The following is a 20,971-nucleotide window of genomic DNA, read 5'->3' as shown; positions in this document are numbered from 1 at the left end:
TTTTGCAAATGCAGCCTTTTGTGTTGTGCTGCTGCAGGAAGGAGGGACCTGTAAACCATGAACTCTGTGCCAAGCATCGTGCAGGTAAAGATCGCGATGCATGATCTGCAGGGTTTTCTTCTGTAAGTACACAGTGCCACTGCTCAGGTCTCGAGGACTGATGAATGCGTTGAACTCTATTGTGGACATACACATAATCGTTTTGACTGATTATAAATGTAGCCGAGCACCACATTGCTGTCTGTAAAGAACTTTATGTAGTTTAGCTCCAGATCCAGCTCATACCTAATGAGATCTGCAATCTCTAATGCTAAGACAGCAGCACAGAGCTCGAGCCTTGGGATTGTAGGTTCACACAGGGGTGCTAATTTTGCCTTGCCCATGACAAATCCTACTTCTACTTGCCCATCTTTCTGAAGTGCTTTCAGATATGTCACAGCACCTATGGCATTCAACTAGTGAGGTTGTTGTGTATGGACGTGGTAGTGTTAATTTCGTCAGTCGAGACGAGACGAAATATGTTCGTCAACAACCTTTTATTTTCATAACTAAGACGAGACGATGACAAGACTGCACCACTGTCCAAAAACGCTGACTAAGACTAAATTAACATGCATTATTGTTGATGAAAAAAGACGAGACGAAAATGTTTTGTATAAAATAAAAACTAAGATAAAATCTCTCTTCATTTTTGTCTACAATTGTCTCTGATTTTTCATCAGCTGTTACGCCTTTAAAATATTCACGAGTTTGCGGCTTCACGCTGTTTAGTGTGTGCTTGGAAACAATTCGTCCACACGCCGCTCAAAAAAAAAAAACTCCTGAGCTCAAGTCCACCATCTAGGCTTTTTGTGTTAAATTATATTTCCTGTCGCTGCGCAGGCTCTTTTATTGTACATGACAGCTTATGTCCCGATGACCGGTCTTTGCATTACGATTAAAAGCAGTATCAATAAAGTAAAAAAGTGATGTGCAGTCAAGTTCGAGTGTATGCACTGTTTAAACAAGTGTTCTCAACTTCTCACTGATACTTTTGTGATTCGCAGAGTTTTGTTTCTTATTCAAAAGTGGTGACAGAAAAAACTCAGCACCCCCAACCTGAAACCTCTTCCCACCCCCCTGTCACAATCACATCATAATCAAAATTAATAATTAGGCTTAAAAGCAAATGTATATGTAAGGGAATCAAGTTTAACAATTACATGTAATATTGCTCCAAATATCATCAATAATGGTGTGTGCAATACCATGTATAACTTGCATTAAGTTGTTAAAAAAAAAAGTTATTTATTTCCATTATAACACTTGTGTTCCTTATATTATTGCATTTAATGAGGCCTCGTTGTATTTATTCTTACAATAGATTCCAGATGTGGTCAAGCTACAATTTTTTGACTAAAACTAGACTAAAAGGAAAATACTTTTAGTCGACTAAAACTTGACTAAGATACCTTGAGTTTTCTTTTGACTAAAACTAGACTAAAATGACGAGACTTTTAGTCGACTAAAACTTGACTAACAAAAAAAGATATGTGAATGACTAAATATGACTAAAACTAACAAGGACATTTGGCACAAGACTAAGACTAAATTAAAAATAGTTGACGAAATTAACACTAGTATGTGGAACATGAAGCTGATCTAGGTCTTGGAGAAAATGGTGAATGGTTTGGTAACGGTCGATACGGAGTAAGTGAATGTGTCGGTCGCAATCTCCCATAGCAGACCTAAACTCCGTTGTGTGGGTGAAGTTTCTCCACTCAGATCTAGGTCCTTGATTACTGGGGCACAATCTTCTGGTGGAAAGGCTTCCATAACTGCCTGAGAGTTCGACGCAAAACTTGTGCAGACAGAGGTTTGACTCAGCTAGTGAGGCCTGTGTTCGTTGGAGCAAATCAATTGCCTCATCTTCAGATTGTACAGATACCAAACCATCATCAACATAGAAATGTCTTTCCACAAAGTTGACGGTATCAGCACCATGCTCCTGTGCACCTTCGCTGATGGCTCTTCGCAGCCCATAAATGGCCACAGCAGGAGATGGTCGAGTTCCGAAAAGACATGGACCTTCATTCGATACTCAATATTTTCCTTGTTCACATCATTGTCCTTGAGCCATAGAAATCGGAGGAAGTTACAGTGGTCTTCATGTACCAAGAAACAATGGAACATCTGCTAAATGTCCGCTAGGATTGCAACCTTCTCTTTCCAAAAGCATAGCAGAATGCCTACAAGGGAGTTATTGAGGTCAGGCCCTGTTAGGAGTACATCGTTGCGAGAGATGCCCGGGGTATCGAGCACTGGAATTAAAGACCACCCTGATCTGATTGGGTTTTTGGGGATGATAGACCCCAAATGTAGGAAGATACCAGCATTCATCCCCTTCTTTCAGTGGTTGCGCTACCTCAGCATGTCCATTGGTAAAGATCTTTTCCATGAATGCCACATACTGTTGCTGCATCTCAGGTTTTCTTTTCAGAGTTTGTTGCAGGCTTCTAACTTGCTCCTAATTGTTTGGCCATGGCTTGCATGGTTCTCTAAACGGTAGGGGAGCTACTCAGCTGTTAACATCGCTTCTATAGATGTTTGTGTCCATTATTTTTAGAAAGGCTATGTCCTCAACAGATGGAGCTGAAAAACAAAAACAGAATGGAATGTGCATAATAGGCCTCCTATAATTTCAGACGTCCCCATGGAAAAAAATGCAGTCCTCTTCAAACCTTAATGACAATGCAATCCTCTTCTCATTTTCCTCTTATCTGGGCAACAGAGTGCAATAACAGCCTGCAATTATAAAAATAAAACAGCAGCATTTTGAAAAGGTGAGTGGGCTATATAAAGCGAAAATAAGCCAGTTTAATTTCGATTTCAGTGCATTTCTGTGCATTATCCTCTTCTCTTTATTTATCTGCAAATGCCAAGTTAAGTAGCCGAAGTCAGTGCAAATGAATAAAATGCAGAACAATCTTTTTCTCTTTTCCCCCTTATGGCGGCAACAGACACAAATGAATAGGCTACAATTGCAAATGAGTAATAAAATAGCCTGCAATTAAAAGGCAGCTGGCTTAAAAAATAAAACACAGTAGAGTAGCTTTTTGAAAATGTAAATCATAAAATTAAAATAAGACAGTTTAAGTTCGATTTCTGTGCATTATCCTCTTCTCTTTAGTTTTCTGCAAATGCCAAGTAAGTAAGTGCAAGTGTACAATGCAGCAGCATCCTCTTCTCTTTTCCCCCTCTTATCTCAGCAACAGACACGCACAATACAAGTGCAGCAATCCTCGGACCTGAGCAATAAAACACAATAATATCCCTAAGTGTCATTCCAAACACTGACAAAAATCATAAATCTCTTTATAAAAACAGGCACTTTGTTACTAAATATGAGCCTATGACAGGATTGTCTTCTCACCCGTTTAATGTGACTTCTGTTTTCGGACATCACTGGATAGCTTCTCAACCTCGGGCATGTAAGATGAACCTTTAATCTTCACGCAGGACTGCAAGCTCTCATCTGTGAGGCCGGTGCAGTATTTGGACTTGAGGTATGTTGATCCAAAGATGGATAATACTCCAAATGCATATTTCTTCAAGCACCTATAACTGTCAGGACGAGCATTCCATGTTTCAAACACAAGTTTCTCAGGTGTTGGAAGGGTTTCAATTTCGCTCAAGTTGTGGCTTTGGGCAGCATAGGCTTTCTGACGAGTGACGTCTTCAAGCACGGCTATCAGACTTTTGAATTTTGACACCCATAAATATTTGTCAGCTATACCGGCCATTTCCATTTCAAGGTCAGCTTGATTTACTCCTGGGAATGTGTTCAACAAGGATGCGTCAATCTCCTGGGGTGTGACAGTGAAAGATAGTGTCATTTTTTCCTTTCAGAACTCGCTAAATCTGCTCCCAAACGCAGCTTGCATATCAACGATCGCACTTTGGAAATAATCTCTGTTGAGTGTGTGATTGTGATGGCCGTCTTTGAACTCTCTCAGGGAGGGGAAGTGAGAGAGCGTGCCTCAGTGTACATCTCTGGCGAATACAGTCAGCTTGCGCTCAAATAACAAAACAGCTTCCATCATTTGCAGTGCAGTCTTTCCCTGCCCCTGAAGACTTCTGCTGAGCATGTTTAGGTCACTTGTCATATCCACCATAAAGTGCAGTTTTTCCTCCAGGGAGCCACTACGGGGGCGCTAAAAGAGCCGCATGCGGCTCTAGAGGCGCGGTGTTCCAGATATATGCGTGTGAGATGCTGATGTGTCAATACTTGTCCTCAACCTCGATCAGAAGGTTATGGGATGATGCAATAATGGATTGTCCACAACATATATAGCTCAAATGCTCAGATTGAATCATGTGCAGTTTCCATTTGGGTTTGTGTGTGTATGTATGTGGGTATGTGGTTTCTGAAATACAACAAATAATAAATTCACTTAACAGGAATTTACAAGTGGTATAATAAAGTATACATTTAGACTAAGGCAACAAACAGTGAAATAGAACATATGCAGTAAAGGGTAAATTATTCACCATTAGCCACTATATGGCGCTATTACCCCGGCAATAACTTTAATATCTAACACAGGTAATCGCGATAAATCTGATTTAACTTTATAAATAACGTATGTGTGTCAAAATTCTAATATCTTAGCTTAACAACAAACATATACAAAGGATTAAATATTATGCTACTAGTATGGGCGATTGTAACAACAAGCTAACCTTTAACATACCCATGCTATCATGACACGTGACCAAAAAATATTACACATATAAACCTGATGCTCACAATTATTAATGCACATAAACAGTAGCATAATGTGTATCTTAATCATAAATAAATGTAACATACAGTCTCAAGGACGCACATATCCGAATAAACAATAATTTTCCTCGTCCATAGCGACTGAACTAATTAGAACCTGTCCGAACTTGTCTGTGCAGGTCTAGAACTCCGCCCACGTATTACGTCACCAACAAAACAGCAGGGTATTTTATACACACGGGTTGCCGACCCCTGGCCTATGTGCATTACCCAGGCACACTTCTCCTATTACTACCCAGCACAGGTCCAGTCGTTGGGCAAAGGGCGTGTTGTTTGGTCCATTGATTTGCTGCCTGACCTTGTCCTGACCTGACCTTATCACATCTCTTCCCAGTAACAAAAGTATTTCTGCTTCTGGTTCTAGTTCTGGAATGTGCTTGGCTATGTGACGCAGATGAGGCTGGTAAAGACCTGCACTTGGCATAGGAATCTCAGAGCGATTGTTCATGATCTCATGACACTCAATAAGTGGAGGAAGAGAGATGAGAACCTTTACATCCAGGGATTCAATCTGGAATCCTTCAGCTTTCTTGCCAGATGTTTCTATTATGCCAGAGCAGGTTCTGAGATGATATGAGAATTGTTCACTTTCCACATTGAACTGCTCGAAGAATACTGGTCTTGCTAATGAACGATTGCTCTGGTCATCCAGAATTACATAGGCTTTGATGGCCATGTCCTTGGAACTCTTTGGGTACAGCTTCACAAGGCAGATTTTTGAGCATGAGCGGCTCCACTGACCTGGACCACAAACTTCTGTACAACTTATATTGACAACATCCTTGTTAGAGTGATCATCTTCCTCCCCACCATTCTCTTGTGACAGTGAAGGAGCCTTGACTACTTGTGATGGGCAGGGTGCATGGCCGCATCGTGATTGGTGCTACCGCATTCAGAGCACTTTACGGAAGACTTGCATTCCTTGGCGAGGTGAGAAACCGAAGAACAGCATTTGAAACATATTCTTTGCTCTTTGAGAAAGGCCTTTCTTTCGTTGAAGAGTTTGTTTCTGAATGTTCTGCATTTTTAAAGGGGTGTGGTTTATTGTGTAATGGACAGATTCTGTTAGGGTCATCACTGGCTGCACGCACATCTGTTTTGTGAACTGTGATGGCTTTGTTGGTTTGGAAACTCTTCACAATGGATCTGTCTGGTTTTGCAGTTGTTGTAGCACTGCTTTGATCCATAAAGCTAGGGTCATTTTGATTCTTTGCTTCACAGCACACAAAGTTGCAGAAATACTCAAAGGTAGGAAAGCGCCCGTCATTTTGTTCTTTGTAGCATGACCCAGAGGTCATCCACTTGTCTTGAAGCCCATATGGGAGCTTATCTACAATTGGTGTTATTCCACGTGACGTGTCAAGATATGACAGACCTGTGAGATAACCATCCTCTTTAGCACCTTGGATTTCCATAAGCAAATCCCCTAGTTCACGTAATGATGTGGTCTTTAACTGAAATCCTTGGGAAACTGTCCAATCACTGAAACAATGACCTTTCAATGATTTCTGGTGCAGCATAGCACTCACGTAGTCTTTCCCATGCTTTGTGTAAAGCAAGATTGGGGTTACTGACATGAACTGAGGATCCACTTCACCATTTCGCCAGATTCTTTTCACAGCCATTTAGGCATGAGGTCCAGTTCCTGGGTTGCTGTGAGGTGAACTTCACAAGCTGCACTGGTGAACGAGGAATACCATGACCGATAATTTTCAGGCGTATCGTCAAATAGGTAAAGTCCTGAACTAACGAGGTCTCGTCTGGCTAAATACCGTGCCAAAGACTCTGCCTGATGTGGTGTGCTAGCTGGAGGAATGTATTGAGCAACGTAAGGCTTAGCCGGTGCATTCATGATGGGGCTGGTTCTCCCAACTTCAGACTTAATCGCACCTTCAGACAGATTAGATAGGTTTGTTGTGTCTAATCAGTAAGATCAGTGTCTAATCTTACTGTTTCCAGCTGATTTTGAGCATCTCTTGTGGCCTTTTCCATTGTCAGTTAAGCCTTCTGGCTAGCATATGATGCTCTAAGGTGACTTGCCACTTCTTCTACTGCAGACAGACATCTTGCTGCTTGTAGCCATCTTAACCACTTTACCATCAAATGATGCCTTTTCACTGTAGTGTTCTCGTGCAGTGTGTTGAAACTCTGACTAAACACCAAGTTAAATGGAACACGCTTTGGTGTATATACTTAAATATACTTTTGTTTCTATATGTTTTACAAAGCTTTTGTTGGATGCTTTCATCGCTCCAAAGAGCAATAAGTGCCTGCGTGTCGTCCATGTTATTTGTGACTCGTGAGTCACCTGTGAGTGACGTACTTCAGTTTGGGAGGAGTATAGCGCTGATGTATGTGGCTTGAACAACCACATTCATTTACACCTGTCCAGTTTCATCTGAGGGGGTTTTTACACCTGGTCACTTCATGCGTTTTCTGTGATCAGATAGCTATCCGATCGTAAAAAGACCAGGTCTAAATGCCCTCCAAAACGGTTTTGAGACGGATATAAATCCGATGGTTCAAACCACTTCAGGAGGTGGTCTGGGACGCGTTTCAGATGAAACTGGACAGGTGTAAATGCATGTGGTTGTTCAAGCCACATACGTCAGTGCTATACTCCTCCCAAACGGATGTACGTCACTCGCAGGTGACTCGCTCGTCGTGCATCGCGCCAGAAACAAATATGTTTTCCCACCAGTGCTGGCTCCGATCTTTCACCCAGGTCTCTCGTTTGGCCTTAAAATGCACTGCTGCCATCAGCGAAAATGCAGCAAACAGTAAATGCTGTTTTTGTAGCAACCACATACACCAAAACGTGTTCCATTTCAATTACCCCGGAAATGAGGTAAAATATATTTGCATTTTCGGCGGGAGTAGAAAGATCGGATTGATATCCGATTCGCCAAGACGCATTTATGTGGCCTAATGTAAATGGAACAGTTTTAATGAATCAGATAGCTAGCGAATCAGAGAAAACACATGAAGTGACCAGGTGTAAAACGCCCCATATACCCCTTTTCCACCAAAAAAACCGGGTGCTGGTTCAGAGTTAGTACTGGTACTGGTTCAAAGTTGGTTCCACTGGCAAACTTTCTAAGAACAGGTTTACCTTTCCACCTTTCCACCTTTCCATCACAGAGCCTAGTCTGACGTCACTGTATACATGTCACGTTTCCCAGCAACTTTAGCGCAGCAGCGACAAACACAAACACATCAACAATGGCGGATGTTGCTTTACTGTTAATGCTCATGGCTTTGTGAACCTACATTAACATCCAAACGCGGCGAATCCAACATGTCCGTGCAGCTCCATGTAATCTGTATAAACGGAGGTTGTAATTGAGAAAGAACCTAACATTATTTTATCATTAACACAGAAAAAAGTTAGCCTTAGCATGTAGCTACCTACTATCAAGTGTGCTGATAATGTATCATATTGTGGTAAAGTAAAAGTGTATTAAACATTAGTATACTTAAGGTACATTATCAAATGCGCTAACAGTAGCCCCGCCCACAGCCCCTGACGAAAGCGGTTCTTAAGTCTAGACCAGTAACGTTTTGGTGCTACTTAAGAACCACTTTTCCTGGTTCAGAGCCGGTGCTTTGGCTGTCGAAAAAGAAAGAACTGGTTCTAAATTAGGCTCTGGCTCCAAACCAGCACTCAAACTGCCTCGGTGGAAAAGGGGCATGTAGTCGTAGTAAGATTGATCATTTACTTTCACTCTCTCTCATTAACATTGTGCGGTGAAAAGGCATTGCCTCTATGAGGCTTTTTAGTGGATGCAAAGGATTATTATAGAGAGCACACCATGCCTGTCTCATTGCATTCATGGAGAAGTGAGCACTAACAAGAAGTGATGAAATAGGAAGTGACAAAACAGGAAGTGACTTATCACGTAAAACAAATAATATATTTTCACAAATGAGGTAGATAAAGTAATTATGAGCTTTACATTTTTACCAAAGAATATTTAACAAAAATATTTAAAGCAAATATTTGAACATTAAAGTCCTTAAAGGACAACACAGACTGGATTTATGACCCCCAATACAGTAAAACTGCACATTTTAGAGTATAATATTTAAATATATAGCACTTTCACTTGTCTTCACATCTTGAACACTGCCCTTAATAAGAGGAAACTGGAAATTTTTTTTAATATTTTTACAATATTTTTACTGATTTATTTTGAGCAGTCAATCCATCAATGATATACAAACAAACCAGCACCACATCTTGTAACAGATAGTGATGGGAAGTTCGGTTCTTTTCAGCAAACCGGTTCTTTTGGACAGTTCATTTTAATGAACCAGTTCAATAATCCAGTTCACCAGTTCTTTTATGTCAGAGGTATTCAACTAAAATTTAAAGAGGTCCAGTAAGGGAAAATTTCTTGAAGCAAAGGTCCGGAAGATCATAATGTCTCACTAGTTAGTGTGATATATATTTAAGTAGCCTAGTAGTTGTATCAACATCTGCAAGCAATCAATACCTGACTGTCAAATCAAATAAATTCAGTACAATTCAAAAACTTTTTGACAATATTTATTGTCACGTACAGTATGTATGATTGTAGATATGTATAACGTTCTCTCATTAAATAAATAAAAGTAGGGCTACATTTCAAAATAAGAGAAAATAAATAAAATGTGAAAATTGTGTATGTTTAAATAAAGTGCTTAACTTTCCCTTTTATATCTCAGTGAGAGAACTGAGCTCTACCTTGGCTTGCCAGGATGTTAAACCTGGGCTTGAATGGAGTCAGGGCCGCTCTCATACACATGTGGAGGTGCTCATTAGTGACCCTGGAACGATATTTAGTTTGGATTATGTTCATTGTAGAGAAAGCTGCCTCGCAGTTGTATGTAGAGCCAAACATGGTCAGGATGTATAGGGCTACTTCCCTCAGACCTGGGAAAGCTGTCTCAGGGACGCTGTCTTCAGATTTGAGTGGATATGTTTGTTCAAATCCTTTATGTTTTGTCTCATAATGGCGTTTCACATTGTCACTTTTAATAAGTGCCACAGTTTCTGTACATATGAGACACACTGGTTTAGTGTGAAATGGTAAGTGTGAACAGAAATCAGTCTGTCCATTCTGGATTAAATGGTTTGGTTTTTCGCTGTCCACTTTTTTTTTTGGAGAGCGCCATTTGTTCTTTATTCTCCCTTTCACTTAAGTAAGGTTGGCCGCATATTCACAGATTCGAGATTCCCGAGTCAATAACTCCTGAACTAAAGGGTGTTACTACACAAATAACACCTCTTTTTTTTTTTTATAATAGTAATGTAGAGAGGCAGCTACAACCCAATTTTCCTCAAAATCGGCTTTCCTCTGCGGTGAGTTGGCTGAGTGTTATCACGTGGGATGACTTAACTCGCATGCAATTGGTCTGTGCGTTTCCACTACGACTATTGTAAAGATTGCAAAAGTTTCGCCGATTAAAATAGAAGCGCCCCGTCAAGTTTTAAATCAGAACCTTTTGTTTTAGCTGTAGGTCCGGGTCCATATTGGACAGCTTCTGGGTCCGGACCCGGACCGCGGTCCGCCTATTAGTGACCTATGTTTTACGTCCTGACGTAATTACGTAATTCACAATGACTTAATGACGTAAATTCCTTCATCCCGTCGCTGCCGGCAGATATTAATACAATCAATTTAACACATTCAAAAAGTTCTTTATAATCATAACTTTAGTTGAATACGTTTCTTACATTTAAGTTTTGCAACTAAAACACCCAGTACAGGCATTGATGTGCAAATGTGGATGTTTTACGTGTCTTAAAGATATAAGTTAATAAACTAATCATCAACTTACAAAAACTTACAAAAAAGCATACTTTTAAAATGTTTCTTTCGCACCATCAGTTGTTTCAAAAACTAATGCAACTGAGTTAAACACTCATACGTTGATAAGACATTAAATCATAACCATTTCCATTTGTTGCTGTATCAGTTCAGTGATTCACGCATGCGCAGTAACAACAGCTCATCGGTTCTCAGTATGTCGGACGCGTCCGAAAGAAACAGTTTTCAGTTCTGTACTGATGATTCGCTTTATCGGTTCAGTGATTTACGCATGCGCAGTGTCAACAGCTCGAGCTCACAGTTCTCTCAGCACACATTACATATCAGTTACATAATACTCCGGGATATTAGTTTATTTAGAGTGAGTAAAGTGAAAAACTTTAGTAACTTGTGGATCAGCACTGACTCAAGACGCGAACTGTTTAGAACGAATCAGTCCGATTTGGTGAACTGGTTCATCCAGTTCACTAAAAAGAACCGGTTCAAAAGAACGATTCGTTCACGAACCGGCCATCACTAGTGACAGAGCGCGAGAAAGTGTGTGTGTGTGTGTGTGTGTGCGTGCGTGTATGTGTGTGCGCGTGTGCGCGTCTCTGCGCGTCTCTGCGTCTCTGCCCCTCCCCCCTCGGGATGCACTTATTTCCAGGGCTGGTCCTCCCAACTTCAGACGTAATCGCACCTTCAGACAGATTAGATAGATTCGTTGCAGGTAAGTGCATACTGTCAGCTTTTTCAGACTTTGGCTTATGTTTGATAGACTGTGCATGTGAAGTACCTTTCGTAGCAGGACTCCATGTTACAAAGATGTTATTTGAGCCAGCATGAAATGGAGGAGTGACGGGCAAAGGTAATAGGAGTGGAGGGGGAGAAGGTTCTGAAGGTTGTTTTGAGAATTGACATATTCACTGATACGTTCAATTTTAGCTTTCTCTGCTTCAGATCCTTCTCTTTCTACTGCATGCATTGCTAATTCTGCATCCTCTAGCACTTGTGCCTCCTCATCGGCTGCATCAGTTTCTGGTTGTAGTGTTAACACTTCCAACTCAGTGTCTAATCTTACTGTTTCCAGCTGATTTTGAGCTTCTCTTGTGGCCTTTTCCATTTTCAGTTTAGCCTTCTGACTAGCATATGATGCTCTCACTTTGGCAGCTTCAGCTCTGGGCCGTGTATGGGCTGCGCTCGCTGATGATGCAATGATGACTTGCCACTTCTTGCACTGCAGACAGACATCTTGCTGCTTGTAGCCATCTTAACCACTTTAACATCAAATGAAGTGTTCTTGTGCAGTGTGTTGAAACTCTGACTAAACATCAAGTTAAACTGTCGCCAATGAAGACAGAGTCGTAGTAAGATTGATCATTTACTGTCTCTCTCTCATTAACATTGTGCGGTGAGAAGGCATTGCCTCTATGATGCTTTTTAGTGGAGGCGATGGATTATTATAGAGAGCACACCATGCCTGACTCATTGCATTCATATATACTTTTACTGATTTATTTTGAGCAGTCAATTCATCAATGATATATAAACAGCGCCACATCTTGTAAAAGAGCGCGAGAAACTGTGAGTGTGTGTGTGAGTGTGTGTGTGTGTTATTTTGTTTTCTAAAATAAATCTACCTGTATGACTGTTTTGTCCTTCGTAGGTATGCTCTTTTTTGAAAAAGGGCGTTTTTCCAAGACCTCCGGAAACACGTCGTGGTAACGAAACCCCTGGAATTTAGTGAATGCCGTGTGTGCCAACATGAGTGAGTCTGGAAAACAGGACTTAAAGAAAGACGAGAGGTGACTTACTTTTACATTCACCAGCAATAAATACACACCGTCTCATGGGAACTCATCTGTATCTCTAAACACTCACTAGTTAACACAGGAACTCAACTTTGCTTTAAGGTGTTTAATAGCAGTGAATATATCACTGATCTGATCTAAGAACAGTTTAGACAAATCATTCACTGAGAGAAGAGTAAAAAGGACTGTGTAATGTGGAGCATAAGAGCAGCATAGCTTTGTGTCAGTGAACTCTACAGGCTTTAAGACCCAGCTGAGTCAGTTAGCTGTGATTGGGACTCCTGATATCAGTGTAATTCCTGACTTATGAGGCCTGTCTCCTGTTTGAATAAGTGTACAGACTGGATCTGAATTAAAAAGATGGAATTATTGGTGTTTAATGATGAACACATTGTTTAACAGTGCTGAGACAGCAGAGTATTAATTATTGCTGATATTTCTGTTGTAATTCTAGAATGATGGAGGGAAAGAGATCAGACTCACCAGAACCCAGCTGTGTGTCCATGAAGAGTGACGCGTCAATGGGACTTCCAATTCACTTCAGAGACAGAGACAGTTCTTCTGATGTGAGGTCAGTATAGTGAGGTGTTTTACAGCAGTGTTCCACCTGATCAAACTCACTCGTCTCATTATGAAGCCCTTCATGAGCTTTATCAGGTGTTGAAGCAGTAAAACACTAAACTGTGCAGTGCTGCAGCTCTCGGACTGGCAGTGAGGAAAAGTGCTTTAAGAGTTCAGTTCAGTCTGCAGTCCCTGAGCTGGAGGGTCTGTGGTGCTACAGAAGAACATTTACACCTGGGACATTAATGACAATATAAAGATTTTATTAATTTATTCAAACATTTGTTTCTAAACATGTTGGTGTCAGTTAGGAAATCCTGAAATCAGTGTATTGTGTTAAGAGGATAGTGTTAAATATCTGTGTCTGTATTTATTAGTGTGTGATTTGTGCAGCTATGAATACATCCATATACGTCCAATACGTCCATATCACATGATGTGTTTGTTCACAGATCACGAAAGAAGAAAACAAACATCAGCAGAAATCATCTGGACTCCGTGTTCAAGGTGTGTGTGTGTTTTAGTGTTTAATGTGTTTTGTGATCCCTTGTAATGTCTTGATGTGCAGCAGCATTATGGGTAATCAGTTTTATGAGTAATCAGAATTTCAGTTCTAAGTTTAAATGTGATAATAAAAAGAGACGTCTACTTTTTTTTATAAATTAAAAGCCCCTCTCACTGTAACATGATAATGTTTAGATCTGTTCCTGTGTGTTTCTAACCAGGAGCTGGAACACAAAGTCATCACTCTGATAAAGAATGAGCTGAAGAGGTTTAGGAAGCTCCTGAGTCCAGATTACCCAGCATGCACTGAGAGGGAGGTGGAGGATGAGGAGGATCTGCACAGTGTCACAGAGGGAGCGCTGAAGATCACACTGCACGTCCTGAAGAACATGAACCACACAGATCTCGCTAACACACTGCACAACAGTAAGAGCTCTGAGTCATGACTTTATTCCATCAGGTTCACTTTAGAGAGAGGAAATAGTTTTAGACATGAACACTTTTAGGTTTAAATGTAATTTTAGTATCATGTAAATCTGCTGCTTTTCTGTTCTGTTCATGGTCCAGCTTGTGGTTACTCTGTACAATGGTCCTGATCCTTCAGTAATATTTAGTACATCAATCAGGAACGAACAGCAGGAACTGAAATAAATTTACATTTTATATTGAGCTCAGTGATTTTGCATTAAAACATGTTATTACTTTGTTTATTAGAACTCTCCTCTGTGTCTCAGTCAAAGTTGAAGTCCAAGCTGAGAGAGAAGTTTAAAAGAATTAATGAAGGAATGTCACAGCCTGGAAGCTCAACACTTCTGAATGAGATCTACACAGAGCTCTACATCACAGAGGGTTGGAGTGGAGACGTCAATAATGAACATGAGGTGAGACAGATTGAGACCATGTCCAGGAGACCAGCAACACAGGAGAAACCCATCAAATGTAATGATCTCTTTAAAGACAAGTCCATCAGAACTGTGCTGACTAAAGGAGTTGCTGGAATTGGAAAAACAGTCTCTGTGCAGAAGTTCATTCTGGACTGGGCTGAAGGAAAAGCAAATCAGGACGTCACCTTCATGTTTCCACTTCCCTTTAGAGAGCTGAATCTGATGAAGCAGAAAAATCTCAGTCTCATTAATCTTCTTCATCATTTTTCCACAGAAAAAAGAAAACTAGAATCAATAGATTGTGACTCCTACAAAGTGGTGTTGATCTTTGATGGTCTGGATGAGTGTCGACTTCCTCTAAATTTCCAGAAGAATGAGATATTGTGTGATGTGACAGAGTCAGCCTCAGTGGATGTGCTGCTGACGAACCTCATCAAGGGGAATCTGCTTCCCTCTGCTCTCCTCTGGATAACCACAAGAGCAGGAGCAGCCAATCAGATCCCTCCTGAGTGTGTAGACCAGGTAACAGAGATACGAGGCTTCAGTGATCCTCAGAAAGAGGAGTACTTCAGGAAGAGGATCAGTGATCAGAGCCTGGCCAATAAAATCATCACACACCTGAAGTCTTCAAGAAGCCTCTACATCATGTGCCACATCCCAGTCTTCTGCTGGATCTCAGCCACTGTTCTAGAGAGAATGTTGGGTGAAGCAGAGGGTGGAGAGATCCCCAAGACTCAAATGTTCACACACTTCCTGATCTTTCAGATCAAACACAAGGACCAAAAGTACCATCAGAAATGTGACCCTGATCCTCAGCAGACCAGAGAGAGTATCATGGCACTGGGAAAACTGGCTTTCCACCAGCTGGAGAAAGGAAACCTGATCTTCTATGAGGAAGACCTGAGGGAGTGTGGCATTGATGTCAGAGATGTGTCAGTGTACTCAGGAGTGTGTACCCAGATCTTCAGAGAGGAGTTTGGTCTTCACCGGGGGAAGGTGTTCAGCTTTGTACATCTGAGTGTTCAGGAGTTTCTGGCTGCTTTATACACGTTTCTCTCCTTCATCAGCAGAAATGTTACAGAACATCAAACCTCTGATCTGTCTGATCTTTTCAGGAAGTCAAACATGTCTGATCTCCTCAGGAGTGCAGTGGACAAGGCCTTACAGAGTGAGAATGGACACCTGGACCTGTTCCTCCGCTTCCTTCTGGGTCTCTCACTGGAGTCCAATCAGACTCTCTTACGAGGCTTAATGCCACAGACAGGAAGCAGATCTCACAGCAAACAGGAAACGGTGGAGTACATCAAGGAGAAGATCAGGGAGAATCCATTTCCAGAGAAATCCATCAATCTGTTCCACTGTCTGAATGAACTGAATGATCATTCACTAGTGCATGAAGTACAAACTTACCTGAACAGAGGAGTTTACAGTCGTCTCATTGGAAATAGACTCTCTCCAGCTCAGTGGTCAGCTCTGGTGTATGTGTTACTGACCTCAGAACAGGATCTGGATGAGTTTTATTTGTATAAATATGATCCATCAGATGAAGGTCTTCTGAGGCTGCTGCCAGTGGTCAAAGCCTCCAGAAAAGCTGAGTGAGTATTTTTATTTATAAATGTATTACTGCATGGTTTATTATTTTAACACTGAACTGCACTGTTTGGATTAATGTTAGTTAATAGTTCCTCTAATCATCTTTAAACAAACCTCTGGTACTTTTACAGAAGATTGTTTCACTTTTTACACTAACATGTTATATCTGAACTGAGGGCTGGGCCACATGGACAAAATCTTATAACATCATATGAGTCATTTTATAGCTTTTATATATGAATCATGAAACATTTAGTGTTCTCTAAAACTGATGTAAAAATATCTCTACAAAATAACTGCATGCATTTAAGAACTAAAGACATTTCTGAACTAAACACCAGTGAAAGACTTTTTCTTTTCTCTTTATTTTGAAAGTGACATTTAACAAAACTCTCACAGATGAGAAAAACATCAGACTGACAAAATGGGATCAATATGGATAGAAAATATAAAAAGTAAATATTAAAACATTCTAATGTCCTTCAAGTATGTCTTTATGTTTAAGTTCCTCATCTTTTGTTGTGTGTGACACAGTGTTGTGGGGAGATTCACTCTGTCATGGCTTTTTTACTCAATTCTTCTTTCTAATAAAAATAAAACATAAACGCTTTTTAAAAATTGACCCCAATATGAATGAAAAACAAAAGTTTCCTTCAGTCTGCACTACTGCTAAACTTTACCGAGGACTGAGCTCGTGGTAAATAAAACATCAATCATCATTTTGGACCTCGACATGAAGATTTTTATTTTGATGGGGTTCATTTTGTTCATCTTTGCTTATCAAGTGTACAAGCAGGTAAAAAGAGAGAGGATGAATAATGTGTCACAGGTGAGTGTAGTGTCGTGACCGCTGTTATTAAAAAGTCCTGTTTTGTTCTACTTGGAGCTCGACAAAGACACCAAACTGTTAATGACCGATCACATTCTTGTTCTTGGATCGTGATTGTTGTTAATCTGTTGTGGTTGAATTATAGACACAGTTTTTTGTCTGGTTCACTGCATCAGAAGATGGTGGATGTGGTAAAAACAGACGGTGAACACAAAGACGGTTGCACGTGACGGTCGGTCAGGTTTATCACCGTTACTGTTGAAGAGACGTCAGGTTTCGTTCTTTCGAACCTTTCTGTGGATTTTGGAGATTTTAAGCTGTGAACTGTGTTTGTATTTATAAGCAGCTGTAGTTAATCTATATTTTTGTTGTACAACGTTAATAACAGACTGGTTTTGTTCTCTGTTCATCATTAAGTACTGATAAAATATTACACATTGGACTAAAGGTTTACAGACTCTGAGGTCTGATATCACTTGAGCTCTTATTAGACTGGGAAGAAAATACTGAATTGTACCATACTGGAAAGAGTGGAGGTGGATTTTCTTTATTGTATTGAATATTGTCTTCTATTCAGCTTACGTTGAGTTTTATAACTGAGTTACAGAGGTGAATTAGGTGCTAACCTCTTTTGTCCTGTCCTGGGTTAAAGCACTGACTTGGAAGGTGTATTGTGATTGTATCTGACACATAATTTTTTAATACTGGGGCTAAAGTGTGTTCCATAAGAGAAGACAATAATGACAGTTAAATTGTTGAAGTTAAATGATGTGTTTTGATTCTGAGAGCTACCTTGGAGTCGGACGTCTCACTTACCTTGCTAGGTTTGGGGAGGTTGTGCTGTTCAAAGCTAGTTCCACACTGTGTATTATACAATATACACTACACTCTTCAGGAAGTACCATGTCACTTATAGCCACCTGAAGCCCACCTACACAAATCCTTTAGTGTAACACACAGTAGTGTTGTGTTAGATTTTTACCTACAAAGTGGGTTAGATTTCCTGCTATGTGTATAGTCAGTGTTTTAGATTGAACAAACGAATCTGTCTGTATGTTGATCCATCTAAAGCTAATACTTGTGTATATACAGTGTCACTCATTTAAAGGTAAGAAGTTTGACTTTGTTTATTTCTGATGCTGTGTGCAGTCGTGCTGATGTGACGTCACTCTGTAAACAGGGAAGGAGCTCAGATTTGAGAAGAAAACCCCACGTTCACTTCTCAGTTGTGGAGGCATGAAAGACAAGATCCCATTTACTCTGTGGAGAAAGAAGGGTTCACTAAGTTGTGTTGAAATAGTAACAGTGACATCTGTAGTAAACAGTACAATGTTCTTTCTAATATCCTTTATTTACATTGTTTATGATAGATGACAGATTTTTACACATCTATATTTCCTAAAAAATGTAAATCGTAATGAAGAATCGTTTATATAATCTTTCTCTTTAGTTTGGATGTGTTTGGACGTATGTGAACACTCCACCTGTACTCAGGTCCACACCAAACACCTGAACCAGTGTGTGTGTAAAATCAGAGGTCTGGAGGTGACAGATTTGTACCTGTACGAGCACAGAGAACAACACACACCAACTGTTTTAGGGTCTCTGTGAAATCCAACATATAACTGAGTGTAAAGTACGACTAGTATTGTCATGTTATTAACTGGTAGTGTACAGCTGTATAATTCTTTATTTTCTGTAATAAAATGCACTGTATCTGCAGTGTTGGTTGTAGAAACTTGAACACAGATCAGAGTGTAGTGTTTGTAGGCTGCTCGCTCTCACATGTGTGTTATGTACATGACCTAATGGTGTTATAATAAATTGTAGCTGAGAGATTGTGGAGTGCAGAAAGACGTCCCTGCTCCTGTAAATGTGCTGATGTGGTGTCCTGTCCTCTGATTTGTGTGTGTGACACAAACACACTGACATTTCTGTTACATCTTCAACTTTAGCTGGATTATGGCTGTGTTTGTGTGTTTGAGATCAGTGTTCTGATATTTCATCATTTCTCTTCCAGGCTGTGGAGTTGTTATCTGACAGAGGAAAGCTGTAGAGTTCTGTCCTCAGTTCTCAGCTCAAACTCCTCCAGTCTGAGAATTCTGGACCTGACTAACAATAAACTGCAGGATTCAGGAGTGAAGCTGCTCTCTGATGGACTGAAGGATCCACACTGTACACTGGAGATACTGAGGTACACACCTTTAAATATTGAGGAATAATTTAATCATCATATCTTTATTTCTATATGTGACAGTGGTAAATGGAAGGAAAGCACAATATGCAAACCTAATATGTAAATGAACAGACTACGCCACCCTGGGACTTTCACCCAGGAAAATATGAATCACGTCACGATACTATAAGGATCACAAGTTCGTTCTACCAATTAATAAATGAGCAGGAGACGTGGGTACAAAAATAGAATTTAAATTTATTGACACAACCAGTAAAATAAAGTTTCAGGATGAACAAAAAGGAAAATCAAAAGCTCATGCAGGGCTGCAGCTGATCAGCACAAGACAGGCTGAAACAGAAGTAGGTTTAAATATCCACACCATGCATGTGCTCAGTCACAACACACTCACTCAGTGCTCAGTGAAATTTCTGTCGGTGGTCACACAGCACACGGTGCACAGAAACACACTCGAAAAGAGAGAAAGTCAAGCCTCTCGTCCTACAGCTCCTGCAGAGAGTACACAAAACAGAAAAGGAAAATACAAAAAAACAATACATGTTAAAATTGACACTGCTCAAACCAAGAAAACCAAATAAACAAAACAAAAAGAGTAAAGATTTACAAAACCCAGGAGAAAGTATAAATCAATCTAAGAAAATATATAAATTAGATTTCAGGACAGAGCAATTAAATGAAGTAACAAAAGAATAACCAATTACCACACTGACTTAAAGCACAGTAACAGTGTCAGAGAGGGAAGGTAACAGTGTGGCTATAAATCAAGAAACAAATCTGAAACCAAAAGTAAACAATTACAAAAAAAAGAAAACAATTTAACGAGGAGCAAAGCAATTTAACACGGAACAAGTGCAATTGAAAAAAAATCTAAAAAAAATAAACAATATTAAAAGGATGATAACTTATTGAGAATGAACCCAGGTCTCTGGTGACAAAGCTGCACATACAGTAGTACACACTCAACACCTCACACCACTGGGCCACTGTTTGTGCTACAGTTTCATGCAGTCACTGTTTTATGCACGACTAGGAATATATTTCATTATTTTATCCAATAAATTAGTGCAGAGCCCTGTGATGGGTTGGCACTCCGTCCAGGGTGTATCCTGCCTTGATGCCCGATGACGCCTGAGATAGGCACAGGCTCCCCGTGACCCGAGGTAGTTCGGATAAGCGGTAGAAGATGAATGAATGAATGAATGAATGAAATTAGTGCAGAGATTTCTCACATTATTAAAGCTATAAGTTAGCAAACATCAGTAAGGCATTTTTTTAACATTTATTAAATAAAGGCTTATTGAGTTTAATAAAATTATAATGTTAAATTTTGTAAAGTTTTATAACAGACTGAATAGGAGCTTAGAATGTGAGAGGTTGACATGAACCAACAACATGAAGCATTAATTAGCCTCTAAATAAATTCACATAGCATCGTTTTTATTAATTTCATAATTCTCCCCCCCCCCCCTCTCTCTCTCTCTATCTAGTGAAGTAATTATACTGACATACGTGTCCTTTAGTGACACTTGTTTTCAGATTGCGTAGGAAACCCACCACATTCCCACTAAAGGATGTGCCCTAGTTTGCACGGGTTAGTATTGAAAACACAAGATCAACAATTAGAGTTGCTCTTACCTTGAACGTATCCTTCGAAGTCCCTCAGTCTTCTAACAAAGGTTCTGCTCCAAGTTCTTCTACCTATTCTATTGTTTGAACCTTTAGATGAAGGAGTCAGACTTAGACCTTTTTGTTTTTCAGGATCCTCACAATGGGAGGCCTTGTTTTTATTAAAAGTAGCATAATACAAATAAATGTGTGTAATATATGTAAAGTAAAATAAAAGGAAATTACAAACAAAATTTCCTTCAAATAGTCAAACAATTCTAGCGTAAGTAGAAGTAAGTAAAATGCAAAGATAAAACAAACCAAGAAACACTCTCCAAGTGTAAGCCTGCGTTTGTTCTCCTGATGCACC

The 20,971-nt window shown here is 40.0% G+C and overlaps 1 protein-coding gene across 1 annotated transcript in view; it reads left to right on the top strand.

Annotated features, from left to right (window-relative positions):
* Positions 1 to 20,971, top strand: part of LOC132838411 (NACHT, LRR and PYD domains-containing protein 3-like) — an 89,824-nt gene that overhangs the window by 20,862 nt on the left and 47,991 nt on the right. The window contains exons 2-6 of the mRNA XM_060858720.1: positions 12,883 to 12,999; positions 13,442 to 13,496; positions 13,715 to 13,919; positions 14,208 to 15,972; positions 18,820 to 18,993. Coding sequence (XP_060714703.1) covers positions 12,883 to 12,999; positions 13,442 to 13,496; positions 13,715 to 13,919; positions 14,208 to 15,972; positions 18,820 to 18,993 — 2,316 coding nt within the window. The remainder of the gene's footprint in view (positions 1 to 12,882; positions 13,000 to 13,441; positions 13,497 to 13,714; positions 13,920 to 14,207; positions 15,973 to 18,819; positions 18,994 to 20,971) is intronic.

The sequence above is a fragment of the Tachysurus vachellii genome, chromosome 22 (genome assembly GCF_030014155.1).
Source record: "Tachysurus vachellii isolate PV-2020 chromosome 22, HZAU_Pvac_v1, whole genome shotgun sequence".
Classification (NCBI taxonomy): Eukaryota; Metazoa; Chordata; class Actinopteri; order Siluriformes; family Bagridae; genus Tachysurus; species Tachysurus vachellii.
The sequence above is the reverse complement of the archived record's forward strand: the minus strand, read 5'-3'. Positions and strand labels throughout refer to the sequence as shown.